Here is a 26513-nt window from a genome sequence, read left to right on the forward strand (position 1 = left end):
ATCTAAATCTGTCGTATAACATATATTATAAAATTATTCCCAAAATACATTGGAAAAATATCACGCACCTTAATTGTAGCAATTTAAAAGTGTAATGAAATGATTAAATAATATTTATTATATTAATAAATATTTTTAAACATATTACACAACACATTTACAGAAAGAAATATATTAAAAATCTAAAAAATATGATTAAAAGTAATTGGTTTACAATAAATAAATTATATTTAATTAATAAAAGCAGCAAATTATGAAACTAATCATGAACTTATTAATTTTTAAAAGCATATTTTTTCTTAAAAATATTTTAAACAATAAAAATAATTACTTAAACTTTTAGATTATGTTGTAATTAAGAAACTAAATAACAAAAGTATTTTGCTTAAATAAAATAAGAATAAATTAGTTTTGATAAAAGTTTGCTTTGATGTGGTAATTAAGTTATATTCAATAAAATACTGTTTTTAAATAAAATTTAAGTGTTTATCATTACCATTTATAGTTATTGTTAACCTGAGATGTACTTGGAGTTGAATAATTCTGTTGATAATGTCTATTAGTTGTCCCTCTATTATCTATAATCAAACATATTTTTTTTTTCAGATACACAATACAAGTATTACTTTTACATATTTTGTGTTGTACTTAGTAATATTTGGAATTACAGCAACAACTAATTTTTGTTAAATATTCTCACCATACTCTGACACCTAATTTCCTCCGTAAAATCTAACCACTAAAAACTATTTGCTATAGTTTCGTTTTAATACAAAAAGAATATATAATATATTCAAATTAAGAAACACTGTCAATGATCGACCGTGACCAGTGCAGAAGGGCATGACTAGTATATAGTAGGCATAAAAATAGTTGTATCATTAGGAAGAACAAATGAGTTTGTCACTATGGTTTTTAACTTGAACAGAATATAGTAAGTTACTTAACTTTTTAAATTAAAAATTACTTACTAGGCATGTTATAACTATTTCTACTTGTTCTAAAACTTAAGCTGCTATCTGTAAAACCTGTAAATTAAGGTTGTTTTATTAAATTAAAAATAAAACTACAATAAATAATAAATTTTACTTTTATTTTGAGAGTGTTGACCATATGGATATTTGCGAAAAGAAGAAAAGGAAGAACTATCATTACTTTTGCTATGACGACCTTAAAAAAAAAAAATAATAAATATAATAAACTCATATTATATATAAATTGCTATTATAAACTTTTAAAAGCTAACCTTTATTACTATTTTCTTTCGGACGTTTACCAACATCATCTGGAGCCTCCAGCCCTATAGCATTATCTTCGATAGATAATATTTTAACTACTGATTGAACAACACTACTAAAGGACTGAATGAAAAATATAACACATTAGATTATTATGAATACAAAATATTTAATTAATATATTTACACTATGTTGAGAGATCATTTTATTTTTAAGAAATTCTCGGTAAGCTAAAGTAAGACATAATCGCATGTTTAATATTTTAGCAATATCATCTGAACTTCCAACAAAACTAGTCCAACCATCCAAATTTAATGTTCCTAAATTGTCTTCACTTTCTTCATCACTATTGTCACTATCATCTATGATAATGAAAAGTTATTTTTTAAACTCATTTTTATAGAAATAAAAAACATAGAAACAAATATTAATTTAATTTACCGTCAGCTGTATCAACTAATCTTTGAGGATTATTTAATTTGACCCCTGTTTTAACAGAATCTTGAGGTAATCTCATAGCACTAGAAAATAGTGCTATTGACATAGAAGATACTACTGTGCAGTTTTTTATAAATTTTTTAGTGTTGAAAGAACTTAATTCTTCAAATATTATCCATTCTGATGGTAAATCTTTGACATAATTTTCACGTAAAACACTTGATCCATGGTAAATAACACTTTTTTCTGTTCTATAATATTATAAAACAACGAATTACAATACAATACTATTACTTCCTACATTATTAAGTATGACTAATTACTTAGTTTTCAAAACTGGTCTTGGATTAGATTTATCTAGTTTAGCCACATTTGGATACAATCCAGCTAATAAACAAGCTTTAACAGCAGCCCAATTATTTGAGTTAATATTTACGTCCCTTATATCATTAGGTCCAGCACGAGTCTGAATTAGCTCTAATGCTCGTAACTGACCTAATAATTGAGTTCTTGTTTGTGTAATTAATCCCATAATTGATTGTGAAACAAGGTTAAATAACTCGCTATCAACCATATTTCCTTCATTAAAAGCCTGAATGATAGAACAAAATTTATTACTAAAATCTGATCAGTGTATAAATACTTCAAAATCAGTTTTAGGAAGTTTTCTTTTTATTAAGTTAATAAAAAGTTAAATATGAATTATTTTTAACTTGTATGCTGGAGCAAAAAAATATGGTTTTCTAAAATGCAAACTTGTTAAAATTATTAATTTATGTATTTAATAAGTAATTAAGTCAAAAATTTTAGTTCATTATAGAATTTAAAGATTTCTGGATACACAAAAAATATAGAATCTAGAAAATACAATTTGAGATGCAATAATTTTACTAAATAAACATGTATATCATAACTATATTTTATACTTCAATCTATTTCTTACTTGATATAAACGCAAAAGGACTATGTGATCACTTAATGAATCACCAGCTAATTTCTTACGAATAGATCCTAATGAAGTCTTCATATTTACATTAAGAGTTAAGTTAAATGGTTCTCTGTAAATAATATATTATAATTGTTACAAGTATAATGTATATTACAAAAATATATCATACCTATTAGCTAAACAGCTGATTATAGTTAATACAGGATCAAGGCATTTCAAAAATATAGCAAATACTAGGGATTTAGCATAATGAGATTCAATAGATAAATCCAACATAAAAAATCCAAGATCTGTTAAGTCTTCATTCACATCCATTGCTTCTATTGTCTTAAGATATTCAAGAGCAGACGTAACTGATAATGTAGGTGGTGGTTGTATAGCTAAAGCTAAAAAGTCTAATACTCTCATATTATTGGAAATCACTTTTGCTAACATGCAAAGTTCCTACAAAATAGTAATTTTTTTGTAAAAAAATTTGTTATACAGATACATATTTTAATTTTTAAATAATTATAAAAATTTAGACATATAAGTATTCTTTAGAACATAATAAGACAATATAATATTGTATATAATCTTCTTTAACATAATCTAAGTCAAATATTTAAATTATTTTAGAAAAAAGTTTTTGATTTATAAATTGCATGTAGTGTATATTTACTTGTAAAGGCATTCTAAGAATTTCAGGTACATCATGAGTTGCCATGTGACAATGATGTTCTCTTGTATAAAGACGATAACATTCTCCAGCACATAGTCTTCCAGCACGACCAGCTCTTTGTTTTGCACAACTTTGGGATATCCAATTTACATTCATACAACTAATACCATTAAAAGCATTGTAACCTTTCTAGAAATATAAATGTAAAATTTTAAGTGAATTTTCAAATTCTTATCCAAAATCATACAAATGAATTAGTTAATAATTTAATCCTAAATTTTATTGAAAATAAAATTTACCTGTTTTACTCTCCCTGAATCAATCACATATACAACATCATTGATTGTAACACTTGTTTCAACAATATTAGTTGCTAATATAACTTTTTGATGACCTTTAGGCGCTGGTTGAAAAACTCTGCGTTGATCGGATGTCTTTAAAGAATATTAGAATTTGAAAACTTAAAAATGTATTACTAGAATATTGAACATTACCTGCATCATAGAATGTAACATATAAATTGTAATTTTTAAATTATCTTTATTAATAAGTTCTTCAACAATGACTTTATTAACCATAGACATATCTTCAAATCCTGGCAAAAAGACTAAAATAGAACCTAAAAAAACATATATTGTTGACTTTTTATATTTAACATTATCATAAAACTAAGTTTAATTACCAGCATTTTTTTTTAAAATTATATGTTTTATGAGATAGGTAATTAAATAGGCATCAATTATAATATTAGGGGGTAAACTTTTTTTATATAGTTCTAGTCTTTCTCTAATTTCTACTTCATCCAAATTTTCATTTTTCTGGATATCTGATTGCGCAATACTTTTGTTATTAATAATCAAATCTCTAGTATCAAATTGATTAAATTCTGCTGCCCAAGTAGCTGCATCCATATTGTATACCCTTGTTCGTATGTTTGGGTTAGCACCCATGTTTAATAATGTAGTAACATAATCATTCAATCCATGAACTGCTACAAGCATCAATAAAGTTACACCAGTATCTGAATGCTATTAAAATTAAATTAATTAAATTAATCTTATTGTTTAATTTTATTTATTACTATATAGTATTATACTTAATTGTTAATTAATTTATTTTGATTATTTATAGTTATTAGTATTCATTATAATTTATGAACAATAAAAAATTTGAAAAATATCTTCAACGAAAAGTTCAGCGAGAGTAAAATTTAATATTAGATATGATCATTTTATCATACTACTATTACCGATTTCAATAAGCACATTATTTACAAAGTATGAAATATTATTTTTATTTTAAATATTTTTTAGGATTTAATATTCAACTTAGACTCTAACTTAAATCTTAAAAATAAATTACTGCTACATTAAACAATATCAAGCTAGTATGGTTATATAACATCTAAATTTAGGGCTTAGCTAAGCTCTTAAACATTTGCCCTACCCAAGATTTTCAATCAATCACCCTAAGATTTATCACAGGAACTACATGGTACATAACAAATGCAGCCCTCCACAACTACCTAAAAATACAAACAGTAAAAAGCTCACTAAAAGCCACTTTTAAAGTTTTCTCTCTAAAATAATAAACCACACAAACCCTTTTATTAAAAACATGTCTTCTCTCACATTACTATGAATCCCTTGTCAGCTAAAAAGAAAGTGGTATAGACTTTCTAATATAATGAAAAAATTTAAATTAAAAATAAAAGAAGTTTTTCTGAGGTTCTGTTACTAAATGGTGTTGTCTTAATGTGATTTTGTGTTCTTTTTTCTTTGTATATACTTTTATCATCCTTATTACGTATTGTTTTTATTTGTTAACAAATGGAATATATTTAAATTAAAAAAAAAAAGAATTTAATAAAACTGTTTTTTAAATTTACAGATTCATATTTGCCATGTTATTTATTAAAATAATAATATTTTAGAGATAGAGTGTTTTATTACATGTAACAATAAATTTTAAATTATATTAAATCTTTTTAAAAATAATTTTACCCATAAGATTTTAAATAGGTTAATTCACTCAAATTTTAAAATTAACATTAAAATAGATTATTGTGAAAATACAATTTTCATGTTTTATATTTGTAAAATAAACACTAAGCTTTCTAATGATACCGTCATAATACCTAATCTAACCTATCAATTACCAATCTACCCAAGTAACTAATTTAATGCATAAGAAATCTGCAATGTTTGAATTACAATGCATTAAATCTTAAAATTTTAAAATAACTGTCTAATTGTATCAAAATTATACATAAAATACAAAGAAATATTTATATAAATAAATACTTGATAATCTACTGGAATTCCTTCCGACATAATATAATAAATCATCCTATCAATTTGCTCAATTTCAGCATTGAACCAAATTTGGTGCATACAATCATCTAATTCTGATTTTAACCATTCTTGATCAGGCATCAATGTAGTAATCTAATAAGTAGAAAAAAAATAGTAATAAATATATTAAAATACATTATAATTGTAAAAATAAATATGTATGAATTATATTTAGTACTGGTTCAATAAGATTCATATTCTGGACAGCTTCAACAGTTCTTTCAACAATATCATTATCCCAATAACCAATTTTAGTTTTATTTTTTATTCTTGTCATTGCTGGAGACTCATATTTAATTCTATAAGACGAATAAGTAATGTTATTAAACAAAACTGTAGTTAAAATCAAAATATTAAAATATTTACACGTCTAAAATGTCTTCCAAAAAATAATTCTGCACAGGGAAAATTTTACCTTCCACTAAAAATATAAATATATATATATTATCATTGGTAATATTTTAGTACTTTAATTTTTACCTTTCAATACCGGACAGTTATCAAAATAATTTGAAAACAATTGTATATCTGCAGTAGCTGACATTAAAATAAGTTTCAAATGATTATATTTTGGTAAAATCATACGCAATGCTATAAGAAGAAAGTCTACATGTTTATCACGCTCATGAACTTCATCTACTATAACATGAGAAACATTCATCAACATTCCTTTGTTAGGTTCATTGTCTTTTTGATGCCGATCCATAAGTGTCCTTGTCAAAACACCAGTAGTGCAATATATAATTGTTGTGTCTTGACTGACACTAAATTTTAAATAGTATACATTAAAATATTAATAACATGATATTTAATATATTATAAATATTAAGAATTTAAATAATTATATTACCAGCTTTCAAGTCTAACTTGATATCCAGTACTCATTCCAATACTTTCACCACGTTCATTAGACACTCTATCAGCCATTGATATAGCTGCAATTCTTCTTGGTTGACAACATATAACCCGGCATGGTTTTTTTTTTACAGCACTATCATCAATTATAAATTGTGGAATCTAAAAAGTAAATATAATAAACTCTTTTAAGTAATATAAAAATAAAAATTACACTTATAAATTAAATTATCATTTTTTGTAATCATTAAGTAAATATTAAAAACAAGACAACAAACATAATTTAAAAATTAATATTTTAATTATTTATACTTGAGTAGTTTTTCCAGATCCGGTCTCAGCTGTAATGATTACAACAGTATTATTCTCAATTGCATTAGTTATCTGTCCTTTTTTTGCCCATATTGGTAAAGCCTTCCTTGTTAATAATAAATCTTCATCTACAGCAAAACGAGGTATGGACATAGGCTTATCACACATGAGAGGAAGATTACGTTTACAATTGGCCACTGAATAGATATACATAAAAATAAAGAATATGAAATATTCATTAGTTAATCCATTCCAAACCCAACATAATATATTTATTTTATATGATAAAAATTAAACAACTTGTAATAAAAACTTATAGAATCTGTTATTTAATATAAAAAAAAAATAATGTATATGAATATTGTATGGTGGTGGTTGTAGATAAGGGTGATCAGTATAAACAAGCATACACTATTACCCTCTAACACACCAAAGGTTTTGTCATTTAATAAGTAAGTATAAAAATACAGAAAACAATTTCTTATCATAAAATTGTAATCACAAATATAAATCTATGATTTGTATTTAAAAAAAGAATAGAAGTATTAATATATATTAAAGATTATAAACAAAATTATTGAAAAACAGTTAGTGATATTAAGTATAGACATGGGCACTTGCCCCCCTCCCCCCTGGAAAAAAATATTACCATAATATTACCTTATTACCGAGGCAAATTATTTGTTGAAATCACTTTTAAGATATGAATAAGTATAAAAATATATTCATTGTTATCGTATATTAACATCATAAATAGGTCGTATTCTGTAGTCCGTATAATCTATACGTAAAATTATTTATCACAGATAATTTGTGGTAAATCCATAAAGATCACAATATAGGTACTATAAATATTTTAACCTAACGCAAACAAGGATACTTTCATTCAAGATGTCATTAATATGTTTGGAATAAAACGAAGAAATTTGCAGTTCCTATTTACTGATACCGAATAATATACTTAATTATATTATTTAATCTCTATTTTTTTTATATACTTATTAAAATTATTATTTATTTATTCGTATGGAAATTATTATTTATTAATTTATTTATTTATATGGCAATTATTATATATTTATTTATTTGTATGGCAATTATTATTAATACACTATATATATATTATATACAAATAAAAATATAACATGCATGTATAGTGTATACATTTATATGTGAAAAATAACATTAAATCTTTATTATTTTACATTCGAAATTTTTTTTAATTTGATCCCCTCTAAAATATTACCTATGGGGGCCCATGGGTATAGATTAATTAAATCTGAAAATTTATATAATTTTACAAGAAAATTGGTAAATCATTAGAAATACAAATTTTAATCATACTTGTATAAATTCAAATACAATATTTTATTTTACACTTAATTGAATAATTCAAGATTTTAATAATATAAAATATAAATTTTTCTTTTTGATTTAATTTCATTCAAATCAATAAAAAAAATTGAAGCATTTGATATTCAAAATTTTAATTTAATTTAGTAACATTGGATCTAATAAACTGGAAAGACAAATAGTACATAAAAAGTAAAAAAAAATCATCAATATAAAGATGTTTTCAATGATATTGCCTAATTTCATGTTTAGTAAATATCCAAATAACAATTGTGAAACTATTTGCAAACCATATACATAATGTAAAGAAATAAAAATATATTGTTCTTGGAAAACTATGAATTCACAAAAAAAATTTAATATGTTATATTTTATCTTATAAACATCAGGTTTTTTAACTTAAGTTTTAAAATTTTTTACATTTAAATTAAATTAGAAAAATAAAAAACTATCTAATTTTGCTATATTATAATATTGATCAATGAATCGACTAACACCTTCCAAATTTGACCTCAATTACTTTTTAATATAATCTAATAAATATAGCCTGTTAAAAATTGAATATACACAATATAAGTATTAAACATTTAATTGTGATAGTTATTTAAAAAAATTTAGTCATAAATAACACAAATTTTATACTAAGTTATGAAAATGTCTATCAGTTATAAAATATAAAGATAAATGTGTATAAATTAATTAATTAAAAGTATATTAGGTTTAATAATTCCAAGTAAAATTATTATAGACTATTATTATAAATTTAACTTAAAAATTATCTTTCTACATACCTGCCATTCGTCGATATGGTTTCATAGGATTAGGAAGTAACTCATCATACATTTGTTTAGTAATAGGAACATGATCACAAATTGTTTTCATTATATTATTTGAAGCTGCGGAGACCTCTATACTACAAACTTTACTATTGACTTTTTTTTTATCCATTTTAATAGTTATTGATCGATGACCAGGTTTTCTGAAATTTAAAAAAAAAAAAAAAAATTATTTATTATATATCATTATATATACATATTTTAACTTTAAAATTAAAAACTAATGAAATAAATATAATATGAATGATTCTTGAAAAAATTTTAAATCACATTTTATTAACAAAACCATCAACTACAATAATATACTGCTAAACAATATTGTAATACAGAACAAAAATTGTAAACATATTTTAATCAAAATTAACAAACTATTACCAAATTTAATCAATATTATGAAAGAGTATTGTACTGTTGAATGTTAACATATGCCTAATTTATTTATAGTTAATTCTCATTAAACTTTTGATATAGCAAAAGGGTTTTCACCACTTAATTCTAAGAAACAAGGTTCGAAAATATACCAGTGGGTTCTAAATTGTGTACCAATGTCAACATGTATTAATAAATTCTTATAAAAAATAATTATAACATTTTCTAATTACACAAATTAACTTTTTTAAACAATAATTTTTAAAGTAATAAATTTTATAAATTTATTGAAAAAATATTTTTTACAATATTATTAAATACATCAAATAACATAATCCACAATCAAATTGTAATAACTGTTTAATGCCAATTAAATAACTATATTAGACTAACATTTTTCCAACATATATTTGATGTATTTTGTCTATTGATACCGTAATAATTTTGAAGTTTTTAACAATTATATTAAATTTGTACTTGACTATAACTAATACACATAAAATAAATATTTATTTTTAACAGTCATACAAACCCATAGCTTTTAGATTTTAATCCAAGTTCAGCACTTTTTAAATGCAAGAATTTACGTTCTTCTGATGTCAATGAAGATGGAAATGTATAAGCTAAAACAAGTTAATGTATGTTTTTAATGAATCACATTATTCACATTAATAATATTAAATATTTAATTATTTTTTTTTATAACTTAAAAGTATCAAAAATAAATATAAGCATATTAAGTTAATTATAACATATATAATAATAAAAGATATAGGTAGATAAATACTTGAAAACTGACATTTTAAAATTTGAATCAAATTAATATTTTAACATTGATACATGAAAAAGTTTTTATCTAAAATATCAACAGAATTATTAGAATCAAATACATAATTAAAAATTAGTAGTTATTATTTAATTATTAAATTTAATGTATAATAGCAAGACTTGTCATTAATAGTAACAAAGGAATATCATTCTACTTTATTTTAAACATTTATAATCTTTTTTAAAGAACAAATTTTAATTTAATACTTAATCATGTGATTATTATCATTCAATAGAACAATACAATTATTATTATTTAACGTATAAACAAAAAAAAAAAAGTATTTAAATGATACAAATACATCATTTATAAGTATATCTATGATGAAAAACAGTGAAAACCAAATATGAAAATTTTAGATTTAAAAATTATTTTATAACTATCATCCTTATTAATTAATTATTAACATGATATATTCGCGATGAGTATATATTTATATGATGAGTACAATTCTTGTACACAATTAATTCAGAATATCTATTATTTATATTGTATTAGCTTAATCGTAGTTTGAATTATTTTAAGTGATTACAAAATCTGTATAATTTAATTCAGAAGACATAATCATATGTTAATATTTTGTAAAAAACTCTTTATAAAACATATAATTCAATTTACACATTGTATCAGATGAAATAAATTTCTGCAATTGATGTGACAAGGAATCTTTACAATCTTGTGATAAACCTTTTATTGGGGGAGACCTGGAAATATAGAAGTATATATTAATGTTGTAGAGCAGATAGTATAAAAGCAAACATTAAAACGAAATAATAAACATGTATTTAGTAATAATATTTTTATGTTAGTATTTAACTAAAGATAAATATAATATAATTAAAACCTTACATGGTGACAAGAATTAGATTTTAACAAACTTTAAAAAATGATATCACTAAATTTATATAAGCACGTAAATACTATTCGTACAAGTATCGGAATATAAAATTAATCCATCACATTTTAATTAAATATACTATCGAAAAATCAACATTAAAGATTTAATAGTAATAACACTAATAAGTAATAACTACCAAGTATCACAAAATAATAATAAACTTAATAAATGATTTAAAAACAAACGTTTTAAACCAAATCACGAAAACATTGAAGATTGAACCTGAAAAACCGCAAATACAATAAAATACAGTGTGAGAAAACTTATATTTTAATTTGGTAACATTGATTATTGGTATCACCGTGGATTATATTAAAATATAATTTTTAAACAACTTTACTCTATGTATCACAAACACGGTACCTATATAGTTAAATATATGTAGAAATACTAGAAATACAACCCTGAAGGCCTGAAGTTAAAATATTGCACTGTCCGTTTGAAAATTGAAGAGTTGTACGATTAAACAACCACAAGCTGCACTGCGGTAGCATTTGTTGTTACTATAGAATATAGATGCATAGGCCATACATGATATACTCTGTATTCACTATTTTTTATTTATTTAATAACCTGTGCACAGACTACGAAAACTTCGTATATATATATATATATATATATATATATATATTATATTTAAATGCTTATACATAAATGTATGAATATTATGTACACATCAGTATGTGAAAACGCTCTACAGTATCTATGTTATTAACATTTGTTATAAATAAGATACAAAGCTATCTAATATCTAATATGATCGTGCCATCGAATTGACTAAATAGATGGATCCATCGACTTATCGTTTGACGTTTATGGTTAGTGCCGTTAGTGGTGATTAGTTTTTACTTATTACCGCAAGCCGAAAATCAAGATTGATTATTATTTATTATAACTCGTTAGTTAGTACTAACTACTTACCTTACTCATACACACGTTACCTACTAAGTACATCAACTTACTCATGAGTTCCCAGTTTTCAATTTCTACTACAGATTGTCACGCTTATTATGTTCCGTATTACTTATTAGGTAAGTATTAAATAGGTATTAGTGGCGTAGACTTGGAGAGAGGTTTGAGTATTTAAACCGCCATTATTTTTCCACATCTAATATATGTATTATTTATATTGTATATTCAAAAGTTTACAACTCAACTTTGTACTTGAATAGTTTAATTGGGTAGCAAACATAACGAAAACTGTAAAAAACTAAGTTTAATTTTCACTTAACCTCCCCCCCCTTGCAAAATTCTGGCTACACCATGATAAGTATCAATGTAACATCTATTGATTTTGGTTGCTACTTTTATTAATCTTTACCATTTAATAGGTATAGGAGATACCAATTATTCAAATTTCTATGTTTTTTGGAAATTTTAAATCTAATATTTTAAATCATGAATTACTGTAAATATATCTATTTATTCAATGATTATGCTTTCATAATTAAGGGTGTCGGTCTCTATTAATTTATCTAATCAATTCACATATTGTATCGATGGCTCGTAGCAGGCCGTGCATTTGTGTGAGTATTTAATTTAAATCTATTTAAGTTTGTGTGTAATGCTTCCTAGAAATTCTATTATTATTTTTTTCAACCGGAAATTACAATATCTATGACTTGTTTATATTGAATATTGTATACTTTATTTAAATTTTAAAAGTATTAATCGTAAGAACCAACACTCACCAGATTTTTTATTAATATTATAGTTTTAAAAGTATTTTGTTTAATCTTTAGCTATTTAAAGCCATATAAAGTAATATTCTATTTTTAAATGTGATTAATCAATTTTCATTTGGTCAAATCGTTTAAAAATTTAATACAAAATTAAACATTAGTAGTTCTTTCAGTCTAATAAAAATTCAGAAAATACGTAGGTACAATTTTTTTTATAAGCATTTAAAGTTCAAATTTTTATAAAATTTATCAAAATTACGAAAATTTGCAAAACATTTTAGTTAAGCATAACATTTTCAATATTTGTACCAAAGATTTAAAAATTCAGAATAAGATTCTAGACAAGTTTTACTTATAAAAATTATGAAACAAATCGATTAAAATTCCAAAAATAATTGTTTTGAGCGTTTTAAATTTATTTTTTTTACGAAATTGAATATTTAAATGGAAATAGTAATTTTTAGCTATTTTGTTGTAATTCATAGTAAATATTATTCGTAGTAGGTAGGGACTTGAACATTTTTGACATTACATATATTACTATAAACCTGCTTTAAACATAAGATAATTTTACACTATAATATAAACTAATAGTAGGGTTACCAGATTATACTTTTCCGAACCCGAGACATTTTGAATGGATAAATATTATATATATATCTCGTCAAATTAAAGAAAAAAAATATATATGTAAATTATATTTATAATAAAATAATATTTACTTTTTTTGGTCATTTTATATATGTATTAATGAATTATGTATACAAGTAATATAATAATAATAATTCATATTCTTGTCCACGTAGTAAAAACCATTAAATTTATGATTATCGCGGTAATTGACCCTCAAAGTCTAAAAATAAGTCTTGACAATAAAATACCTATGATTATCGTGCGTAGGTATAACCTTGCATTTTGTAATGTGTAAGAACTAGAAAGATAATGTTTTCTTATAATTGAAAATCGGTATTTTATTGAGTAAAATTTTGAAACCGGAACAAATTGCTGTCCCAAAACACTTTCTCGGGACACTGGAACACTTCACACTTGGTTAAAAACTGGTAGTGTCTCGGCAAAACCGGGACGTATGGCAAATTGGCAACCCTAACCAAGGGCGGATCCAGCATGAATTTACGGTTGGAGCACTTTATAGGAAAAATTTTATAATATAGATATATCCTCCACAAAAAAAAAAATTTGATACTAAAATTTTTATTTTTTTTCCAACGGGGGTGGCACTTGCCACCAATACCCGCCCCCTGGATCCACCCATGACCCTAACTAATAGTATTTTAATCAAAGTATAAAATATTCTAGGCTGATATATCATCAATATATATTAATAGTTTTTATTGAATTATTGTCAATAAAAAATATGTCACTCAGTTGTCTCAGTCAAAAAACTTAAAAATTTAATTCAAAGTTTTAAGTTTCTAATAAGTCGTTACTAATATAATGTTAAGAAATATTTGAGTACAATTTTATTATTATATACAACAATTTTTTACAATACATGAAGTTAGAATTTATACAAATTTTGTCAAAACTTTTATTTTTTTTATATTTTGTACTTAAAATTATTTAGTTAAAAAAAGTGTTATTCAATAAATAAATAATTTTAAAATATAATCATTTGTTTCTTTTTTGTGATATAGGTAGAATAAATGGGAATTCGTTTAGTATGCGTGAGTGCGTTACATACCGGACTGATAATTAATTTAAAAATCATAGAATTAGGTTATTTTTATTATTACAGATTACATTAAAAATCAGTAAAAAAATTTAAAAAATTGTTATTAAATTATGTTTGGTAATTCACTTTTGCTAGTAATTGCTACATCATTTAAAAATTAAAAAAAGAAATTGTATCTTGTATAGATTCATGCCTTAATAAAATAGCGTGGTAACATTTCAGCTGATGTTCTATACATTTTTCATGGGATTTTGGTTTTTAATATTCCCCGTGAACAGGTAGGTCACGTACTAAACGAATACCAGATTATGTATTACTTTGTGAATTTAAGCAACCTTTCACTCCATTGATTATCGATCATTTCTCTGAGCCAGGAGTGTTACAGCTGTATAATTGTATTATATACTAAGTCGTTTAAAGATTCATCATAAATCCGAAACCGTATGGTCTGATATATACATTGTCATTTACTATAAATTCATATTGAAATATATATTATCATACTATGTTAACAATAACCAAAGGCTCTAGTATATGATATCCCCCTGTCACTTCGTACAAATATCGCCCTCTTTGCAGACGATACTACAATTTTCTCCAAATTACGTAACATTGAAGCAATAACCACAAATCTACAAATACGTCTTGATACAATATCTTATTTGTGTAATAAATGGCGTATCCAAATAAATGCGTCAAAAAGCATAGGTGTTATTTTCAGTCTTCGTTCTTACCGCCTCCCTGCACAATTAACATTTAACAATGTAAATATACCTTGGAACTCGTTAGTAAAATACCTCGGCTTGACATAGGTTAAACGGCTAACATGGCAGCTCCATATTTCATCCAAACTTCAACAGGCATATCAGCGCCTTTCTATGTTATACCCTATTCTCAATAAAAAATCTTCAATACAGAAAAAATGCTCTCTTCTTACACTCATGCGTGTTCGGTCTGGGGGAAATGCGCGACTATTCACTTCAGTAAAATTCAAATTTTTCAAAATAAAGTGCTAGGTACGTATTATCGCAAACGCACCTTAGTTAATAAGGAACGTAAACCTACACAATGACCTTCAGACCCAGGAAATCGTACACCACATAAAAACCTCATTAAAAAACTTCTATACCTTACTGCTCAACTCTTCTGGCTCACTTCACTATAACTTCCACATACATAGATACGCCTCAACGTAGATTAAAACGTGGACATTTGTATGACCTGGTTTAACAACTTCACATATATACAGCAGTTGTATGTTACTCGTAGTCTAATATTTAAGCTTTATAACTTGTTATATATTATATCTGTTTATACTTTTATATAATTATTTATTAATTATTTTTATATCAGTTCCTTGTTATTTAAATTATAGTCAGTTACGTCTCGGCATAATTATCACTAATGCTGCATATATAGGTACTAGATAGTAAATTATCTTACTATTTAAATTTCTATGTAAATTAATAATCATGTTCAAATAGTTAAAAATGTACCATTGTAAATATCAATATATGTAGATAGCAAAGGTTAGGAACATCTTATTTTAACTAAAAAAAAAAAAAAAATGTTAACAATATACCTAATGGAAAGCCGGCTCCTGCCTCCTTCTGATTACATCGTTTACGCAGTTTTGTGTCGTTTCATTATGTATGATTCAAGATATGTATATTAATATTTTATTTATCTTTAAAAATTAGTAGCATTAAGTTAATTTAAAAATAAAATTTTTGTTTATTATTAATATTAGGTACATAAGACTCTTAAGAGTTAAAATGTAAATTTTAAATTTTAGTAAAAGATTTAAACATTTTCTCATTACTTGTAGTATTGATTTTGTAATATACATATATCATAAAATCAATACTTGTAGTGTGTTTGATGATTATACAATAAAGTACTCGTAAAGTTATTAATTTGATGGGTATAATTTTGTCAATTTTGTGTAACAACCTTCCCTTCATTTGAAATTTCTAGTTGCGTGTCTACTCTGAATAGACATTTTATTATAATAAAACCTAAAATATGCGTAGTTAAATATTTATTTACAAAGATAAACGCTTCACTATTTTAGCTTCTCAAAATTTTACACTGTTCTTATTCATTAATAAATAAATATAATTAGAAATTTAGAATAATACTCTAAAGTAGTAGAATACATTTTTTCCTAGTTAGTAATATGTAATTGTCCTTGAGCTGTTTTGAAAGTCAAGATGCCAAGAGTATATAATTTAAGTTTTTTTGAAAATTTTATATTGAACTGTATCTAACAAAAGATTATTTTGTTTTAAAATACCAAGCTTAGTGAACTTAGATACTATAAGAGAAAGGAATAAGCTAGGAATAAAGTTAAATGGTTACAGAATAGGCATATTGAGATTTGCAAACGAAATTGCAATAATAGCGCAGAACAAAAAATATCTAAAATATATTTTTAAAAACATTGGAACAGGCGATGGAAAAATATTTAAGTATGAAAATCAACACAAAGAAAACAAAAGTACTAGTATGTAGTAGATACAATGATATGAGAACAAGAATAAAATTAGATGATAAAACTATAGAACAAGTAGAAGACTTCATATATTTGGCTAGCACTATAAGCTTAGATGGGAGATGCAAAAAATAAATTATAAAGAGAATATGCCAAGTTAAAGTGGCATTCAATAAGAAAAGAAATCTTTTTATTTAAAAAAACATTGACCTTAATATCAGAAAGAATCTACTAAAACGTACATCTGGAGCATAATGTTCTATGGATGCAAAATATGGACTATTGCAAGAAGAGAAATGAGAAGAATTGAGGCATTCAAAATGTGGTGCTATAGAAGGATGGAAAAGATAAGTTGGAGTGATAGAATCAGTGAATCACTAATGATGAAGTTTTAGAAAGTGTATTTGAGAGGAAATCAACGTGGAAGAGAATACAAAAAAGCCAAAAAGGTGAAATGAATCAATAGGTCATATTTTAAGATATGATGGGTTGCTATAACTAATCTTAGTTATCAATGAAAAAACTCAGAGGAAGACCGAGATTGTAATACAAGAATAATAGAAGATCAAGATATATGTAATTCATATCAAGAGTTAAAAAGGAAGGCTAGTGATAAAGAAACATAGAATTTTCTGCAAACCAATCATTAGATTGAAGATTGCAAATTTTAATTCATAATACATTTATTACCAATTTAATATAATTAGTGATTAATGATCATTGATCTGTCAAAACATCAATTTTAGATGTTGTTAAATATTACAAAATATTTAACTGAATTAAAATTTTATATTTATAAAAAATTTAATATTTTTATTTTAAATCAAGTCATAATAATAAACAAATTTAATAGTAAAGTTATAAAATTAAATCTCATTTACTAGCTATATTATACATATACACATATTATTCTATATAGTTTAATTAAAAACAATTAATTTATACTAATCAAACAATTTGTAAGCAGGTAAGTTATCATCATCTAAATCAGTGGATGCTGTCTGATTACTAGATAATCGCTTCTGAGGAGTCGATTGAGTAACTGAATTATTTTTAGAATTTGCTATTTGTTTAAATGTTTCATTAGAAACTGTTTTCTTATCACTATTAATAGGTCGTACAGTAACTTCTCCTGTTAGTTGACTAAAATTGGCTGCTGCTACATCTTGCAAATCATCTTCATTAATAGATATCTCTGATACTTTTTGTTGAATTTCTTCTTCCATTTGAGCTTGTGTTGATACATCCATACCTGATTCTTCAGCTTTTTCACGCATTTGCATTGTTTGTGCCCAAGTTACATACTCCAAATCTTGCATTAAATGTGTTGCAGGATCATCATCATCATCATCATCTTCAGATTCAATTTCTCCAACACCATTTTCCCCATCTAAATGTTTATTGTGTTGTTTCATAAGCCTATTATCATGTAAAATTTCAGCAGTTAGATCACTATCAACTGACAACAATTCTATAATTTCAGCCTTTATTGGAGATTTAGCTGAAGTCAGAGCACATAAATAGGCACGTAAATCATTCATTACAGTAGGTAGTTTTTTTTTGTTCTTTTCTAATTCATACTTTAATTTTAATACACCAGGTATTATGTAGTCAGTCATTACCATCTTGTATGTTTCCAAAACTACTCGTTGTTTAGCTAAATCAGCTACTTTTTCCAATGTTCCTGGGTCATCATCGTTGGTATTTTCTCGTGGTTTTCCAGATGTTAAAGCCATTTCTTTAGCTTTTAAAATCCAAAAAGCATCCCTCATGACTTGTGTGGCGCGATCTCTGACTTTATTGTTAGCTGCTGCACTAACATCTTTAACAACTTCTTCAAAAATATTAAATATTTTCACCATAAGTTTTAATTTATTATCATCCAACATATGTGTTAACATAAATCTATAAACACAATGACGTGATGCTTTCTTTGAATCCCCTTCCATTGAAAAAAATGCCTTTAGCTCAGGATTAGTAAAGCAATCTTCAACACCACTCGCGCGTACTCCAGTATAGCCATTAAAATGAAAAATCACTTCTATTAGCTTCCGTTCCATAATATCTTTATTTTTAATCAGTAAATAATTAACAATAAATGATGAAGTTTCTTGGCGTACTTGATCATCAGGATCTTCAAGCATGCACAACAAAGCAAAGAAGGCTACATCTCTAAGTTTTATGTAGTCCTCTAATATTAATCCAGTAAGTAATTTTAGTGCTACTCGTTTGACAGGAACACTTTCGGCTTTTAAGCAAACACACATTTCTGGAATAGCTTGTTCAACCAAAGTTGTACAGCGTAAACATAAATCAGCTAAAGCAGTTAAAGCATTAATTTTTATTGATGGGTGGTATGGATTTTTCAATATTGTTCCACATTGGACTATTGCTTCTTTTGCAAATTGTTCATCCACAATACTTAATTTACCAATTGTTAAGATAACAATAGTTTTTAAAGCTGAAGAAACAGATTCATCAGTTTTCCCTAAAAAGCCTAATAGATATTGTTGAAATTTATGTTTGACTTTTAAATGTTGTACTAAACCTATTTCACCCAATGTATATATATATCGAATAATAATCTCTTCATTATCCATATTTGTAGATGTCTCAATACAATTACAAATTATATTAAACAGTTTTCTTAAACTGGTATTCAGTTTTTCAGAATTATCTAATAGTAACACTGTATACAAGTCCAAAGATTTAGATATAAGACGAGTTGGTACTTTAAAATTAAATAGAAGATCTTCAAATGTGTTAAACAATCTTTGTTTTGTTTCTTTGTCCAAACGTTTATAATTTAAAAATAATATATCAATCGTAATTTGTGCATGTGTTAACAAGATGTTTAGTTCAGAAGGATTTTCTTCTCTTACAAACCATAAATCAAATTGTGTATCAAAATACTTAACGATAGGCGATACATTTGAAATTGTTAATTGATGGGATATCAATTGTAATAAATATAAGCTATGTACAGTCCATTCATGATTTGAAGATCCTACATATGTCATTAGGTCTTTAACATTACGTTCTGTAAGGAATCCATTAATGCGCCATTTTTCACATAAGCACATCATGTACTTGCCTACTTTTTCATTTAAAGCATTATCTAAAACACGCCATGGTAAATATTCTAATGGATCATTACCATCAATTATTTTGGTAGAATATGGTTTAATATTGTTCAAGATAACTCGATGCATACATTCAACTGCCAATTCTTGAATCTTTTTATCTCGATCTCCAACTAAATGAATTAATCCTTTAAACCAATACTTAAGCACATCTTGATTATCAGGATATCTCAAAAGCAAGTCAGTCAATCCAGAGACTGCCACTTTTCTGATGGTCATTGCGTTGTCCGAACAACTACTCACTAATAATGCTAAATAATATTTTTCCATTAACTTATTATTTATAAGAAATAAATTACACAAAAGTGTGAGACTTATACGACGAATATAAGCTCGTTCATCACGAGCATGTACATTTAACACCCACAATAATATTTTAGCACCAGGGTAAATGCTTAAATTACTTATATTATTTGGGTCAAAATTGGTCATATCACTATCCAAATATTGATAAAAATCATGGAAATCTTTTTTACAGAATGATGTATGATTTAAATTATCAAATTTAAGGTAAGGATCAACAAGTACACGTTTGGCTAAGGCTGTTTGATGTGCAGTAGCAGTAGGTGGACCTGCAGTCAAAGTTGCAAACAATGAAAACGCTTTAGAACGAACTGTCAATAATAAATCTTGAAATTTAGATAGAATAACAGCCACAATAAATTCATGTTTGGTTGCTGGCATAAGTTGCAATAGAGTTGGGTCTTCAGGTTCAACTTCTTCAGGTTCTGAAAGTAATTTGAAAAGAGTCTCCAATGCAACAATACGTATTTTAACATCTACATCATATACCATACGTAACAAATAATATTTAATTTTAATTCGAACATTATTTGGACATAATCTCCAAACCTCTAATATAATTTGAAATTGGCGAGGCCTTAATTCACTACGTTCAGGTCCTCGATGTAATAAATGTTGCAATAGTATTTCTAATACATGCTCAAATGGAGATCCCAATTTTCTAGTTATTTTTCGAATAAAAGACAAATGATGATCACGAATTGTATTAAATTGCCTCGTAGTCAATTGCATTTCACGCTGTCCGTCAACTAATAAACCTAATAACATACAATGCATAAGTTTTTGGCCTATAACAGTTGTTGATCCACAGTTTTCATTAAACATATCTGTTAAACCTGAATATGCATTGAATGCTAATGTTCCATAACTTAAGTTTTCAGTAGGCACTTGCTCTAAAATATTGCCAGAATTTCGTTCCAAATGGGTTACATCTATCATTATATCTATAATCATATCTAAAGAGCTAATTTCATCAAAGAATTGAAATCGTTTGACCATTATTCCTATGGTTCTCACAATAGCCAATAAATCAACCATTAAATCAATCTTTTCATCCTCTTCTAATGGTACATCATCACCACTATTTATACCTCCGGTAATATGTAACATAGCAATACAAGACTTAACTAATTCTGTGCATTTCGTAAGTATAGTAATATGATAAAATCCAATATTCTTACTACCCATAAATGTAGATGCTAATAAAAATAATCGTGTAGCAGACAAACCATTTTTTCTAGCACTAGGTTCATTTATAAATTTTAATCCATATTGAATGTAACAATTGAGTAAACAACTCAATGGTTTTGGATGAACATAGCATGTATCATCACTAAAAAACTGATCCCATAATATATGAGTAGATGGTTGTTGTAAGTAAACATTTAATAACTCACAAGAATCATTTATAATTGATGGAAAATCAATTTCTGGCATGACAATAGATTCATATGATTCGGGAAATTTGTAATAACTATAATGGCTACTCATAACTTGATCTACATAATCTTGGGATATGACACCTAATTGAAGGCCAGTCAATATGTCAACTACATCACTCACATCAGTTACTTCTGGAGCTTCTGAAATAAAAAAATGTAAGTCATTTATAAGAGTTATGAACTTAATATACATCTCAATAAGTATTAAATAAAGTAAAACAACAATGTGTTGCAGTTTTAACAATAAAAAAGTGGGTAAGTATAACAATGTATGTTGTAAAATTAAATAAGAAATAATTATTGTTAGGTTATGTAAATTTAAAGGTGGTAAAAGATCATGGAACAAGCTTAAGAAAAAAACGTAATGGCTGATACACTCTTATAAAAATCCCTACATAAAAGCACAAAAAAATGCCAAATAGAATTGTATTATAATGTATTTTATAAATACAATATATAAGTATACTTGAACATGTTAAAATAACCATTATAACATAATTTATTGACAAAAGGTAAAAATTACTAAACAATAATTGTTTTTTTGAATATAGCAAAGATAAATAATAAAATGTTCAATGTGCATACTTCTTGATAATCAACTAAACAAAATATTGCAAGTAATATTTTACTTTAAAAAAAATTAAATAAGAACATTATATTTTAATTTAAATATTACTAATAGTGATACATTAAAAAATGTTAAAATGTACTGTTTAAAATTTCAAAATTTGCTTGAATGAAATCTGATGAAAATGAATGTCAAGTAAATACATATTTTTTAAACATTTCAATTATACAATTAAAAATGTACTAACATAATAGTGTCTTAAACATATAAAGTATAAATATAGCTTTAAAAAAATGTAATTAAACGATTTAGATCAGGGGTTACTAATTATTATTTTTGAAGGGCCACATTATGGCTTTCAAAATTCTAAGAGCATATTTTTAATACAATATAGTAAATATTATTTTAAAATTGGATGTAATGAGGACATTATTTTTTATTTTTTATTATTACTCACTATAGTTTACAAACATTAAGAACATAATTAATATTACATATATTTGAAAAAATTTTAAATAAAAATAAATACAATAACACAAATAATTTTTTGGTAATATGTTATTTATTCTATGTCTACAGGCAGGATAAAATTTGTTCGCAGGCCACCATTTACTGATCCCTGATTTAGATCATGAAAAATGGATAATGTTTAGACGTAAAAATCTTAATTTTGTAAAAAAATGTATTTTACACTAATTAAGTTTTAGTAAATACATATTTATTGGTTAACTAATTAGATGCAAACATGCAGTATATATCATAATATTCCTCTAAAGAACTCTTATCTTTGTTGTAGAAGTTTGATGGTATATTATAAATTTTAAAATGTACCAAATAGATAAACCAATGAATATTTTGTATTTTTGACATTCGAGTTCACAAGCATTTAATAAATATTTACTATGCATAAATCATAAAGAATTGGTGATCCTAGTCTTATGAAAGTAAGAGAATTATTTAAAATATCATATAGCAAAACATTTACTTACCGGTCAATAAAGAAGACATTTTTTGGCGTGTTTTCTTTCAATGAACTGCTTAATAATACATTAATAAAGGTATTCGTGAGTTTATGCTTAATAGTTAAACTAAAACACCGGTATTAACATTAATTTAAAAATTAATAAATAAATTAACGTTAAAGAGATAGTAATGTTTATATTTTAATAACACTTTATTCTTGTAGTCTTATTTTGTTGATGTTGAAACAGTGATAAAATTGATATCACCTGGCGTTTTCCTTTAGGATCATGTTGATGATCATCAACAGGCTTCAAATTAGCAATCATAAATAATTATTGTAATCGTAGTACTGAGTATAAAAACATCGACTATTATAATAACAAAACATTTACACAAAATAATTAAATCGTAATGATTAACAATGGTACTTGCCACTTGGCGAGCGGGAATTTTAAGCGTCCCATAGCCATATTATGACAAAAACGGTTAAAAATGTTAAAATGATAATAACAAAATGCGTTTATTCCGTGATAATGAACGAAGTGCTCCACGATTTTGGAACATTTCGTCAATCGTTACTCGTCAAATTTTCATACGAATTTGAAACTGCTTCCATTCCAAATCCAAGTAATATTCAAGTATATCATGTCCATAGTTCATACCCATTTTTAATTCTTCAAATCCGGGAAATTAAATTATTATACCACCAAAAAATCAGTTTGTAAAAACGCCAACACGAGTCACAACCCCATGACTATGGTGATAATAAATAATAACATTGATTATAAATTTATAATTTATGAATAATATTCGAATATTCAGTCATTTTAAAAATTTTAAAACTTACAAGTTAAAATATGTTTATCTCATGATTATGATTTATGACGTATCAAAATTGTAATTTTAATGAGTAGGTAATGTTCAAGTTACTTAATTTTATGAACTAATAAATACATAAAATAAGTATAGATTCATGTTATGAATTTGAAAAATAAAATTATGAATATTACGGAAATTAATAACTTTAGTAATTAATAAATCTATCAACTAATTCAATTATCATGAATAATTTATTGAAGACCTAAATATAATTAATATTAGATCAGATTTTACATCTATTTTATATACCAAGACGTATGATAAAGTTTATTTTTTGGTGATAGGAAGTAATGTTCATTTTTTTTTTACTTTTCTATTTGAACAATAAAAATAACTTATTAGTTATTACCTTACCCTTTTAATTTACAATAAGAAATTATTATTTTTAGATTGGTAATGTATAAAACAAAAGTATTGCAAATTTGCCAAATTTCAAAACAAACATAGTAAAATATTTTTACTTACCATTATCCTAAAATAATAAAAAATTAAAATATTATGAATTCTTTTTTTGAAGGTACAACCATCAAACTCTTGATGAATTAATATTATATTTCAATTAATTTCTTAAAAACACCATGTATACTAATATAAAAAAGAAACAATTTACATACTTCTATAACAAACCAATGGGCATGAGTACAATTTTGATGAAAACACTGAAAGTACCCATGTCTCATTTATCCCTTTAGTTTGGTAATCATGGATTGGGCCATGAGCTATTTACTTTGCCAGTCACCATCCATTAAATCATTTAACAATCATAAATTAAAAATGGTTTTATTACTATTTATGACTAAATAACTTATAAGCTACATTATTTAGCCATGGTACTACATATTAATGTATTAACATAAAATAAGAACTGTAATTAACCATAAGGTCCATAAATTACATTAGTTATGAGAGGGCTTATTTAAAAACTGGGGGTGCTGGCACATCCAATTCGCTCTCCAAACATCTAAGCTAATAAATATAAAATGTTTTATAATAATAAAAAAATTAATATTTAACAATCTAAATAAGCTTTTACTTTCGACTAGGATATGTGAAACCTTTAGACTAAAATAGGAAACTAAATATTCTAAATAAGCATTATCAAAAGAAAAAGTATATAAACATTGATTTTATTAATTAAAATAATGTTTTTATAATTACATAATACACATTTCCTATGTATAAATATAACAATATATGTGTAATACATTTTAAAAATCACAACCTCTTGAATATTTTAAATTCATATTTAATACCATGTTCTTCTTGAATTCCTTTAGGTACATCAGCTTCATTTATTTCTTCAAATTCTTTAAGATTAAAATCGGGAAAAAATGTATCACACAAGTATTCTTGATCAATTTTTGTAATATATAATTTCTTACAATTATTGTCATTAATAGCTTCATTGTATAAACCTGAACCACCAATTACCCAAATTTTTGCAATATGATCATTTAAATATAATGATTTTAAAGCTTCTTTTAGATTTGAATACAGTAAAACACCTTCTGGTACACTGTTTAAAGTTTTAGAAATTACTACATTTTTACGTCCTTTGAGTGGTTTATATTTCTCTGGAATTGATTGCCAAGTACAACGACCCATAATGACTGCATTTTGAATGCCTGATTGATTCACCTGAGTAGTCATTTGATTGAAATATTCCATTTCCTTTTTAAGTCTCCATGGTAGATCACCCTTGTAGCCAATACCTCCATTCTTTGAAACAGCAGCTATGACATTGTAATTCATATTATCCACTGAATTCAAATCAATAACAAAACCAAAAGTATATATAAAAATAAAAAAATTACAAAGTAGATTTTAATTACAGTAAAATTTTGATTTTTGAGATAGGAATAACGATTGTACTGATAGTAGTTAAGCGTTTTTACAAACTATTATCAATTGTCTGTTATAATGATAAAGTATTCACTATTATCGTGATGTAAATTGTAATTTGTAATACATCACAATCTATTAATATCAATAATATCCATCACAAACTAATTATTAATTAATTAAAAATAAAAGATTAAATATGAATTTAAGAGTACTTTTTCCTGAACTATACGAATTGAAATATATTATGTTAAATAAATCATGATTTTTATTTCTGTAAGTAAATGTTGTGTAAATTTTATTGTCTTTTTAATGAAAAATAAAAATATTTAAAACTTTGTTACTTGATATAGTAAAAAACATGTTTTCAATAAATTGTGTTATTTTATTAATAGTGTATAATAAAATAAAA

The 26513-nt window shown here is 25.0% G+C and overlaps 3 protein-coding genes across 3 annotated transcripts; all 3 read right to left on the reverse strand.

The window, feature by feature from the left end:
* Nucleotides 1–340: 340 nt before the first annotated feature.
* On the reverse strand, nucleotides 341–11194 carry LOC112594349 (3'-5' RNA helicase YTHDC2-like). Its single transcript, XM_025339089.1, has 23 exons — nucleotides 11044–11194; nucleotides 10813–10898; nucleotides 9898–9988; nucleotides 8952–9139; nucleotides 6808–7004; nucleotides 6491–6657; nucleotides 6121–6404; nucleotides 6007–6061; nucleotides 5819–5939; nucleotides 5590–5733; nucleotides 3969–4314; nucleotides 3781–3905; nucleotides 3586–3720; nucleotides 3287–3475; nucleotides 2795–3069; nucleotides 2620–2734; nucleotides 2000–2268; nucleotides 1680–1927; nucleotides 1425–1600; nucleotides 1247–1361; nucleotides 1090–1170; nucleotides 972–1028; nucleotides 341–578 (listed from the first exon to the last, which is right to left on the reverse strand). Coding segments are annotated over exons 1-23 (3552 nt in total). The 5' UTR covers nucleotides 11046–11194; the 3' UTR covers nucleotides 341–492.
* A 6645-nt stretch (nucleotides 11195–17839) lies between these two features.
* Nucleotides 17840–23854, reverse strand: LOC112594347. Its single transcript, XM_025339086.1, has 2 exons — nucleotides 23407–23854; nucleotides 17840–21990 (listed from the first exon to the last, which is right to left on the reverse strand). The coding sequence occupies exons 1-2, from the start codon at nucleotides 23423–23425 to the stop codon at nucleotides 17906–17908; spliced, it is 4104 nt and encodes a 1367-aa protein (XP_025194871.1). The 5' UTR covers nucleotides 23426–23854; the 3' UTR covers nucleotides 17840–17905.
* Nucleotides 23855–25435: 1581 nt separating this feature from the next.
* LOC112594366 (dihydrofolate reductase) lies at nucleotides 25436–26106 on the reverse strand. Its single transcript, XM_025339123.1, has one exon. The coding sequence runs from the start codon at nucleotides 26009–26011 to the stop codon at nucleotides 25475–25477; it is 537 nt and encodes a 178-aa protein (XP_025194908.1). The 5' UTR covers nucleotides 26012–26106; the 3' UTR covers nucleotides 25436–25474.
* Between the last annotated feature and the right edge of the window lie 407 nt (nucleotides 26107–26513).

This window comes from Melanaphis sacchari, unplaced genomic scaffold, assembly GCF_002803265.2.
Source record: "Melanaphis sacchari strain LSU unplaced genomic scaffold, SCAv2.0 Contig22_pilon_pilon, whole genome shotgun sequence".
Classification (NCBI taxonomy): Eukaryota; Metazoa; Arthropoda; class Insecta; order Hemiptera; family Aphididae; genus Melanaphis; species Melanaphis sacchari.

Coding starts and splice junctions, on each gene's coding strand:
- LOC112594366 (XM_025339123.1), bottom strand. CDS start 26,011: ATGAATTACAATGTCATAGCTGCTGTTTCAAAGAATGGAGGTATTGGC.
- LOC112594349 (XM_025339089.1), bottom strand. Junction 9,989..10,812: donor TATTTCATCTGATACAATGT/GTAAATTGAATT, acceptor AACTTGTTTTAG/CTTATACATTTCCATCTTCA. Junction 4,315..5,589: donor GAATTCCAGTAGATTATCAA/GTATTTATTTAT, acceptor TAATTTTAATAG/CATTCAGATACTGGTGTAAC.